At 33.2% G+C, this 11,146-nt stretch overlaps 1 protein-coding gene across 1 annotated transcript; it reads left to right on the top strand.

Annotated features, from left to right (window-relative positions):
- On the top strand, nucleotides 8,060-10,703 carry LOC105155465 (fluoride export protein 2-like). The gene is made up of 7 exons (XM_011071340.2): nucleotides 8,060-8,080; nucleotides 8,314-8,664; nucleotides 8,797-8,871; nucleotides 9,054-9,152; nucleotides 9,243-9,435; nucleotides 9,601-10,025; nucleotides 10,106-10,703. Exons 1-7 carry the CDS (start codon nucleotides 8,060-8,062, stop codon nucleotides 10,322-10,324), a joined length of 1,383 nt encoding a protein of 460 aa, XP_011069642.1. The 3' UTR covers nucleotides 10,325-10,703.

Genomic DNA, 11,146 nt, shown 5'->3' with positions numbered 1-11,146 from the left:
ACTTGTACATTAGAATTTTGTGATAAACAAACAAAACAAAATTTAACCTTATTATAACTTTTATTTGTTGATATTGCTACAGTAGCCCATGAATTATATATCTACAGTTTGAGAAAATGCAAAAAGATGAAAAATATAAGAAAGGTAAATATATAAGTGAATAAAACTATTATTGGATAATGAATGAATCTTAAAAATAGTATTACTAAAAATATAAATTTTCATAAATTATCGAGTGTTGTACGAGCCATTTATCTAATAAGAAGCTAATTGCTTAAAAATAATAATATAGTTATTGTCAAAATTTTGGATACGATAATGGGCAATTAGTGAAAAAACATACACCAAATTTAGAATAATAACAAAAGAAACAAATTTTTGTAAAACATGAATAAACGCAATAAAAAAAATAATAAAAGAAAATAGAAATTTATTAGAACCCAAAACGTGGAGTAAATTAAAATAAAAAAACTAGAGAAAAAATTTATAAATAATATATAAAAATATAAATAATGATAAAGATAGTCAAAAACTAACTTATGCCCAGTTGAAAGAGTATGATATAGTTAGGGAAAAGTTTTTGACTATCTTTATGCATAAACGAAAATATTTAACATCTATTTATAGTAGAGATTAATTATATCAAATGGTGGAGAGAGATTTTCTAAAATATTCTAAACCATATTTCTATATTCATCAAAACTTGTATAATATTCTAAATATTTTTTAGAAAATTGTATAACATTAATTTTTGAATTGGTTTAATAGGTTGGTGCAATTTTTGTGAAAATTATTAAATCAAGTTTAATCATACTAAGAAAAATCATATGATAAATGTTGTTGGACTTCCCTAATAAATATTGATTACTTTTATTAAATTGTCCATAAATAAATTCGAATCGATGTAAGTCCAATTTGAATTAGAATAGTATAAAAAATTAAGTTACATTAATTATATATCTAAAGTTTGAAGTTTGAGAAAATGCAAAAAGATGAAAAACATAAGGAAGGTAAATATATAAATGAATAAAACTATTATTGGATAATGAATGAATCTTAAGAATAGTATTACTCACAATATAGGTTTTCATAAATATTGAGTGTTGTACAAGTCGTTTACCTAATAAGAAGCATATAGCTTAAAAATAATAGTATAATTATCGTTAATTTTAGATACCATAATGAGCAATTAGTGAAAAAACATACATCAAAATTGGAAAAATAACAAAAGAAAGAAATTTTTGTAAAACATGAATAAAAGCAATAAAAAATTAATAAAAGACGATAAAAATTCATTAAAACCCCAAGCGTGGAGTAAATTAGAATAAAAAAGCTAGAGAAAAAATATGCAAATAATATATAAAAATATAAATAATGATAAAGATAGTTAAAAGCTAATTTATGCCTAGTGAAAAGAGTATGCTGTACTTAGGAAAAAGTTTTTTAAATGAAAATTTTAAATTTATGCATAGGTTTAATAGTAAAATACAAAAGGGATTGTTATAAATATGGCCCAATAACTACTAAATGGCAGGCCCATCTGGCAAGGCCCACAGACACGCCCACTTGACAAGACCCACATAAATCGACCTGACCCACGCCTGGTATCTGACCCAATACTCTACCTATTTATCCTCTAACCCTAACCCTAGCAGTCCTCATTCTCTACCTCTCCATCTCACTTTCGTCGTCTGGCGTCTCTCCCTTCTCTTTACCTAAATCCGCGATGGATCTCCTTGATTCTTGCTTCGTCTTTCACCACCGTTTTAGGTGGTGGCTTTCCAAAGCCAATCTATTGATTTTTGGAAAGCCACCTAACCTTCCCTCCATTGGACTCCTTCTCATCCCTTTATAAGGTGTCTTCTCTCTCAACCAATATATACAGAATACTACACTACTCTTCTATTTTTCTGAAGGTTCTAAGTGAACGGTATTGTGGGTCTTTGTGATTGTAAGATCTCCGTGATCTCTTGGAGAGGTTTTCCGGTGGAGTAGCCTTGGGTTTGGCGATCTGTGGAGATTGAGTCTCTGTGACCGTGCTCTGTGCAACATCTGTTTTGGATCTGGTTCTATCTGAACCCATTATCATTATCATATTCAAATTTCTTTGATCTTATTCATTTTTGTTAATTTTAATTCTATTTTTTGGGTCTGTAATTATTAAGCAGTTTCATACTCCATATTTACTGTAATAGATGATTAGGTTTTTACTGTGTGTAAAGAAGATATCATGGGGGCATTCCACCCTACAGTGATATCAGAGCCAGAACTCTGATCCTCAACTCGATGTCGGTGGTGGTAACCTCTAAACCCCTCCTTTAATTCATGTTGATGGTTCTGTTGATTATTACTATCAGATATTATTATCTATTCTATCACTCTTTCACCGCGGTAATTTCCCCCTAATATTCCTCTTGGCCGGACTCCTGTGGTCGTCGAGTATCTAGACGGGACTTAAGTTGGCAGCCTTGGACTCGTGATATTTTTTCTCTATATTATTACTAATCTACTGTGATCTTATTGACATGCTGTTATAAATCTATCGTGATCTTATTGATCTGTTAAACTGTTAATCTGTCGTGATCTCTTTAAACTGTTGTGAACCTCTATCTTTTATAACCCACTGTGATCTCCTACCCTATTGTAATATGCAATACCTGTTAATATTTTTTGAGAATTTCTATGATCTGGTAGTATTTTATGTGTGATTCATTGCTTCGCATATTTTCTGCTAAATACACTAATTTTTTCTAAAATCATTGAAAATTTGCCTACTTTTTTAACCTGTGAAAACCATTTCTGAATTTCTTAATGGCCGGTTATAACCTACAAACTTTCGAGGGTAAAAGTGATTTTTCAATCTGGCAACAAAAAATGAAAGAAATTTTGATCCAACAAAAAGTTTTCAAGGCTATTGATGAAAAATACTTAGAAAATATTTCTTAAGAGAAAAAAACTAGAAAATGATGAATATGCCTATTCCTCTATTATTTTGAATTTATTTGATAGTTTTAAGAAAAGTTGGAAAACAACATTCTCCGAAAGAATTATGGGAAAAACTTGAAGAACTTTACACTAAAACCTCCCTACCCAGTAAACTATTTTTATTAGAGAAATCTTCAGATATAAACTTGACTTCTCGAAAAACATTGATGAAAATTTGGATGATTTTACTAAGTTGATGCAAGATATTAAACTCACAGGTGATAAAAATACTGATAAATACTCTCCCATTGTCTTGCTTAATGTTATTCCTGAAACATACTCTGATGTTAAAGTTGTTATTAAATATTGTAGGGATAGTGTGAATATTGAAACTGTAGTAAATGGACTAAAAAGCAAAGAAATGGACCTAAGGGTTAATAAACCTAGTCAAAACCAACACGAGGTTAATTCTGTTAGGGGAAGGCCTAAGTTTAGAAACACAAATTTTAGATATAATAGCAGGAGTAGAAGTAGGAGTAAAAGCAGAAGTGGAAGTAGGAGTAATAGGGAAGATAAAACAAAAGAAAGATGCTTCGATAATTGTGGCATTAAAGGTCACTATATAAAAGATTGTAGAAAGTCAAAAAGAGAAAACAGAGATAGCGTTTATAATGATAAAGAAAAGGTTAATTCCGTCTCTGGTGAAGTCTTTGTGGTTTGTGAGGCTAACTCTGCTTATTCTCTAAACAAACATGAATAGTTAATTGATTCAGGTTGTACTTTTCACATGAGTCCTTTAAAGCAAATTTTCTCAAATTTTAAATTTGAGCATTCTGCTTTTATCTCTATGGCTAATGAAAAGAAATGTGAAATCAAGGGTCTGGGTGACATTTCATTATATTTTAAAGAATGTTTAGGTTAACCTTAAAGAACATCATATATGTTCCTGATTTGAGTATAATCTTATTTCATGTGTAGCATTAGAGGAAGAAGGTTTAGAAGGTAGATGGGGCAAGGGCCTCTTGAAAGTTATGAAAGGTTCTTTAATTGTGTTTAAAGCTGAAAGAAGGTGTAATTTTTATATGTGCACTGTTTCTTATGATAATATTGTTGCTTTTGTGCCTGAATGTGATAAAACTACCCTTGGCATAAAGGACTTGGTCACATAAGTCTAAAAGGACTAGATTTTTTAAAAAGGGAAGGAATCTTGAATGAAAAATTTGAGAAACTGGATTTCTATGATGATTGTGTTCTTGGTAAACATCATAAAGTACACTTTCCTGTCTCACCTTCCCCAAACCCTTCCATGTCTACTTGCATTTTGGATTACGTGCATACCAATGTTTAAGGTCCTTCAAATATACCCACTCATGGTGTAAATCGTTATTTTATGTCTATCATTGATAATTCAAAAAAAAGTTTTTGTTTTTATAATGAAACACAAATCATAAGTTTTTGTAAATTTTGAAAAATGGAAAGTTTTGGTAGAAAATCAAACTGGTAAAAGGTTAAAATCTCTTCGTACTGATAATGGTCTTAAGTTTTGTATTCAAAACTTTTCTGATCTATATGATAAGTATGGGATAAAAAGGCACAAAACCAACCCCTACACCCCTCAACAAAATGGAATTGCTGAATGTATGAATCGTACATTACTTGATAAAATTAGATGCTTATTAATTAGTTCTGGATTACCTAAAATATTTTGGGGTGAAGCTGTTCTTATTGCTGCTCATTTAATTAACATGTCTCCATCTGTGTCATTGTCTGGAAAAACTCCTGAATCTGTTTGGTCAAGTAAAAAACTTGATTTATCTGCTTTACGTGTTTTTGAATGCTCTGTATTTGTTCATCAAAACTTTGATAAGTTAGAACCTAGATCTATAAAATGTGTTTTTATTGGTTTTCCTAAAGGGGTCAAGGGTTATAGACTTTGGGTTCGTAGTCAACCCGGTTTTAAAGTATTAATTATTAGAGATGTCACTTTTAATGAAAACAAAATGCCGTACTTAGATAAAACACAACCCAAACAAAATGAGACAATTTTTAATAAGGTGAAGAATAATCTAGGGTATAACTAACAGGGGGTAGGGTTAGAAAACACATTAGAAGAACAAACAACTGCGGAAAATTTAAACACAGAACAAAATCCGCTAGAACACTATCAGCTTTCTAGAGAAAGAGATAGGAGGCAAACTAGGGTTCCTACTAAATTTAGGGATTTTGATACAGCCTTTAATACTAATTGTCTGAACACACTAGTACTGATGAAGCTATGAAATCAAAACAATGGCTAAGTGCCATGAACGAAGAAAAATAGTCTTTAAAAGGCAACAAAACTTGGATCTTAGTTCCCAAGCCCAAAAATGTCTGCAGAGTTGACTGCAAGTGGATTTTTAAAATCAAACAAGAAAACCCCATCAAACACAAGGCTAAGCTAGTAGCTAAAGGGTTCACCCAAAAGGAAGGAACCGGTTACAATGAAATATTTTATCCTGTTGTTAAATACACCATTGTTCGTATTATTCTTGCTCTCACTGCACACTACAATTGGGAAGTAAGACAAATAGATATTAAAACTGCTTTCTTACATGATGACTTGGATAAAAACATTTATATGAATCAACCTGTTGGATTTGTTTATAAATCTAAGCCTGATTATGTGTGTTTGTTAAAAAAAGTCTTTGTATGGGTTAAAACAGTCCCCTAGACAGTGGAATAAAAAATTTGATTCATTCATGCACTCCTTGAACTTCAATAGAAGTCATTATGATCATTGGCTTTATTTTAAACATGTGGATAACATTCCTATCCATTTTGTTCTATATGTTGATGATATGCTAATTGCTTGTCCTAGTTTTCAACTCATCAGTGATTTACAAAATCAGTTATGTAAAGTTTTTTAAATGAAAGATCTTCGAAATGCAAAGCAAATTCTTGGTATGAACAATTCTAGAAATAGAGAAAAATCTACTATACTTTTGAATCAAAAATCGTACATCTTGTTTGTTTTGAAAAGATTTTCTATGGAAAATGCCAAACCTACTTCAGTGCATTTAGCTGCGCATTTTCAATTTCACAAGGACCAAAATCCTAAAACAAACAGTGAAAAAGCCAAAATGGAAAATGTTCCTTACTCTAATGTTATTGGATCCATCATGTATCTTATAGTGTGCACTAGGCCTGACATTGCATATACCATTAGCTGTCTTACAATTCCCAAATCTTTAAGGAAAAATACTTTAGTACTGAATCAACCACTGACCTGTAAGAAGGTAGATTCTTGGGCCAAAACCTGTAGTTGATAGCAGCAGGTGGCCATATCTTGTGAAACAAATGATCCACCCAACACTTCTTGCCCTCCACCTCTTTCTGCAGGGTAGTTCCATAGCCTTCAATTCCGGACTTGGGAGTGTTGGCGATCAACTCTCTTTCTGCTCTCGGCAGCTCAAAGAACTCTTGCCCGACTTGTTGCAAATTGGATATGGTTTGATCAGGGATGCCATGGTCCACCACCTGGAATATCCCCCAATCCCTACTCGCTTCGCTTATTAGTTCAACAATCATTTTTTCATTGGAATCATCGGTAAGGCCTATGTCGATGATCGGCACCTCTAGGACCACCCCATGCAAGGTGGTGGCGGCCAGCTGCTCGTTTTCTGACCTAATGAATTCAGAAGGAATGGTGTCTGTGTTCTTAGAGAGGGAAGCAACGGATTGCACTCTCTGCACCTCCTAGCAACATATGTATGTCCCTAGGTAGGTAGTTGGCATAAATTCTTGCAGGCGTGGTAGATGTGGTCATAGGCCAATGCTTGGCAAAAATTCGATTCTCATACTTTAAATTGACAAGATATTATTCACATTTCTACTTCACGTACACATAATGTGTATGAATTATGAAATCAATTTTTGGACACGTAATGTATATGTACTTGTTATAAGTGAATGTAAGAAGGTACCCAATTTAAAATTGAGAAGTTGAAGTGATGGCGATAGAGGCAGCTAGACGTGGGCATACATCAACTTGTAGCTAATTGACGTAGCTGGGGCATTTAATGTCATTATTACATGGTTAAATACAATTACCCCTTTTAAAGTATTCAACTCATATTAATTATCTCTATAAAGTATTCAAAATCTTAAAAAAAAACCCTCAATCTTTAATTTTTAAGTTTGTAAAGTCCATTTTACCTTTATAAAAATTACTTTTTGACAAAAAATGAAGAGGTTTCTAAAAAACCAAAATCATCCTTTTTTGATTTTCTTTTCTAATTCTAATTTCACTTATTTATCTATCTCTTTGATTTATTTTAGTTTTTCAAAATAAATTTATACATGAATATATATATATTTAATTAAAATAATATATAATTAATAAAATCAAAAGGGCTGATGAACTAATAAAAAATACAATCAATATATATTTATATATGGTAATTATATGTATGTATAAATTTATTTTACTTGGTTTGACAAATAAATAAAATTAAAATAAAATGAACCCCAAGTACTTTAGGATTACAAAAATAAAAAGAATTCGATCACAAATAAAACTAGAATTAGACAAAGCTTTGACAAATTGTGATTTTGGCATTTTAGATATTTTTTTCACAAAGCAATTTTTATAAGGTAACTTTTCAAACATAAAAATTAAAGATCGGGGTTTTGTTTGAAGATTTTAATACTTTAAGGAGATAATTGATATGGAGTTGATACTTTAACGATGATAACTGTATTTAATCCATTTTTATATTATATTTTTACATTTTGATATCTTAGTACTTTACTTTTTGAGGTAGTGAACAAATCTTGTAAGTTTTTAATTTTTTGTTATTTTGATCTTTTAATTTCAGGCTTAATTTTGTTGTCATTAATCAATTTAATTGGCTAAAATTGCGAAAAAATTGACATATAGGATCTATTTTTGCTACCCTAGAAAAAAAAAAAAAAACCAGAACGTCAAAATGCAAAAAGGATAGGACAAAAGATTTACTTCCATGCTAACAGAAATTGACCATTGGGAACAAAAGCTCCAAATTTAGAAAAGGAAGTTATAACTAACAGTCGAAAAGTATAGATTTGCAGGAGTACGGGATGTTTGAGTCTAAAGGACTCTTGATGTTTCACTTGCATGGTTCTACACATTGCTCAGGTTTCCTAATGTCGAAAGAAAATGATACCCAGAGCTCATAGGTTGATAGCCATTCTTTATTCATAAATAGGCTATTGATTCTTGCTTATATAACTGAACATTAAGCTATAAATTTGATAGATACTATATTTTTGCACCTTCCTGCAATAATTTGTCAGATCACAAGGTTGATTCGTAATAATTATTATTTGGTTGCTTTTTTGTCTTGTTTTGTTTTTTGGTATTTGTCGAAGAACTTGTCTCAGTCATATATTCTGTTTTTGCTTTCCTCTAGCGTTTGGTCGTTTGAGTCATTCCAGTTCTTCAAGGAGGCGCTCTTTCAGTATATCATTGCACAAAATGATGATTCCGTTGAAAGTGAGTCTGTCTCTGAATCTGGGGATATCGGGGATAGGGCACTTCACAGCAACAGAATCAGTGAAAGTGGGAGGAGTATTTTCTCCTTGGATAATGTGGCAGAAAATGGAATCGTCGTTCCTATTCCAGAGGACACTAATACTTCTTTCCCAGTAACTCCATCAGCTTTGGAAAACATATCTCCCCTTTCTCTTGATGCAATTATTCAATCTGGAGAAAAAAAGAAAGTGTGTTTCTTCTTTTGCCCTCTACCGTGCATCGGTTTTTCGAATTTAGTGCTCTTGCAGGACTTATTGCAAAGTTTTTTAACTTTTAGTAGGTTGATCAGGTGATTTATATTCTTTCTGGCTTCTTTGCAGGATGAGAAAGAAGTTCCTTGGTTGTTGGAGTACATTACATGTCTGCTTTCTCTTGTTGTATTTGGAATTCTCGGGGTAATCTACTAAACCGTTCTGTATATGGATGGTTCCTAGAATTGGTGGCTTACATCACCCTTACTAAATATTACAGCTAACATTTGCAGATGGATATATACGAATTCCGAATGATCATACGATTCTCTTTCAGTGTGTTTTGTACCATTGTAAGTTTCTTTTCCTTATGATATCTCGGCCAGGTTCTAGGTAGATATGGCCTCCAAAAACTGTTTGGACCTGAGGTAGTTGGTGCAACAAGTGATGGGAGCTACATGTATCTTGATCTCCCTTCGAATATGGTTGCCCTCTAACTCCTATATGCTCCCTGTTTCTATATGGTGATTCTGTTGATATTGTGCTGTATTTGATGCTAATGTCTACTCTTGCAGGTTGGTTCATTTCTGATGGGTGGGTTAGGAGTTGTTTTCAAAGGAGACCTTTTGAAAATTTCAGATGAGCTAGCTATTGGTTTGACAACTGGTTTCCTTGGAAGCCTTACAACTTTCAGTGGTTGGAACCAAAAGATGCTTGACCTCAGCGTTGAAGGTCGATGGGTCTTTGCTGTGCTTGGCATTCTTATAGGTAATTATACTTAAAAAGTATTAAGGGAAGAATTTTTCAAGCTCATGAGATACAAGACTGGTTCCTTATTGATCTTTTCATAATGGAAAGCCGTGCACACGTTCTTTGTTCTTGTTATGGTTGACATGTTTTAATCTTGTCATTGAACTTTTTGCATCTTTCCAGGCTTGTTTCTGGTTGCCTATTCCATCATTTTTGGGATTGAGACTGCCAAGGGGTTCAAATGGGTTTACAGACAATCAAATATGAGATCCTTCTGTGCCATTAGTAATTGCTTTCGTGCTTGTATTTCAAATTCGTACCGCTGTGTCTTGACATTTATGGTGATGCTTTTGTTGATGCTGGGCCTCTTATGGGGTATATTTGGAAGTCTAGAGAAGGATGAGTTTAACACTGGTAGCAGTGAGGCTCAGCTGTTCTTAGCTTGCATGGTTGGACCTTTTGGTGTCTGGATTAGGTGGTTCTTGGCTCGTCTTAATGGGCGTGGCCTAGGAAAAAACGGCATGGTAAAATGGATGCCCTTTGGGACTCTTGCTGCCAATGTTCTTGCAGCCTGTGTTATGGCTGCACTCGCCACACTAAAGAAAGCGGTAAGGATCGAGTATAATGGGAATTAGCACCAAAGTAACATAATATCTATTGCGTTAACACTGAGTCTTTTTCTTCGCAGGTTAAATCTACGAACTGTAACACTGTTGCATCCGAGATCCAATTCGGACTACTTGGTTGTCTAAGTACGGTTTCAACTTTCATTGCTGAATTCCATGCGATGAGAGAAAGCACACATCCATGGAGGGCTTATGCTTATGCAGCAATTACCTTTTCAATCTCATTTGCACTGGGAACCCTTGTATACTCTGTGCCCGTCTGGGCCAGGGGCTACAATTAGACAAGATCACCAGGCTTCACCGTCTTCCTAAGTCGCTGCAAGCAAAGATCTTATGTGACAGTGGCATCACTATTGTCGGTCAGTCCGACTCGGTCATTAACAAGATTGGTGCCAGCTTCACTGCAGTAAACCATACTGAACTTGAAGTTGCAACTAAACCAGCTGCTGGCATTACAAGATGCTGATAAATCTTATTGCAGGAAATGCCCTTGTTCGTATAAATTCCGAGGGGAATAGCTACACCGATATATTGGCATTTACAGAACATAGTCTTCTGTTCTTACTCTGGTTTGTCTTAGGACATAACATGCTTCTTTCAAGGCCTTATTCCCTCCTCCAGTTTATGGAAAGGGCGGTTTCAACTTCCATATGGAGTACTGTAGCACGGTTGTTCTTCCTTGTCGCTGTTCACAGTGTTGAATGATTTTCAACCCAAGTGCTTCTTGGTTTTGTTCAGGATCTGTGAACTCTGCACTAGTAAAATATACTCTCGTCGCATTGTGTCGGAATTGTTTTTATAAGGTTAAATACAATTTATTTCCATGTGATTGTAAATTGAGCATAAAAATTTCATGTGAATCAATAGTTTGATAGGGTGTAATTTGCTTAATTTTCAGCACACAGGGAAAAATTTGTTAATTTTTTTTTACAACTTTTTTTTTATTCATTTCTCATATTCTATAAAGTTAAATTGCATAGTTCCCTTTTTTCATAAATAGTACTAAATATTATCATTTTTGTTTTAAGATTCATGTAGCAAACAAATTAATTTTTCTAGATATGTAACGTTTGAGACACGCATATGTTTATGAATGTTATCAA

This window comes from Sesamum indicum, linkage group LG2, assembly GCF_000512975.1.
Source record: "Sesamum indicum cultivar Zhongzhi No. 13 linkage group LG2, S_indicum_v1.0, whole genome shotgun sequence".
Classification (NCBI taxonomy): domain Eukaryota; kingdom Viridiplantae; phylum Streptophyta; class Magnoliopsida; order Lamiales; family Pedaliaceae; genus Sesamum; species Sesamum indicum.
Note: the sequence above shows the minus strand (reverse complement) of the source record. Positions and strands in the feature narration are given on the sequence as shown.

Coding starts and splice junctions, on each gene's coding strand:
- LOC105155465 (XM_011071340.2), top strand. CDS start 8,060: ATGGTTCTACACATTGCTCAG. Junction 8,665..8,796: donor AATCTGGAGAAAAAAAGAAA/GTGTGTTTCTTC, acceptor GCTTCTTTGCAG/GATGAGAAAGAAGTTCCTTG. Junction 9,436..9,600: donor TGTGCTTGGCATTCTTATAG/GTAATTATACTT, acceptor GCATCTTTCCAG/GCTTGTTTCTGGTTGCCTAT.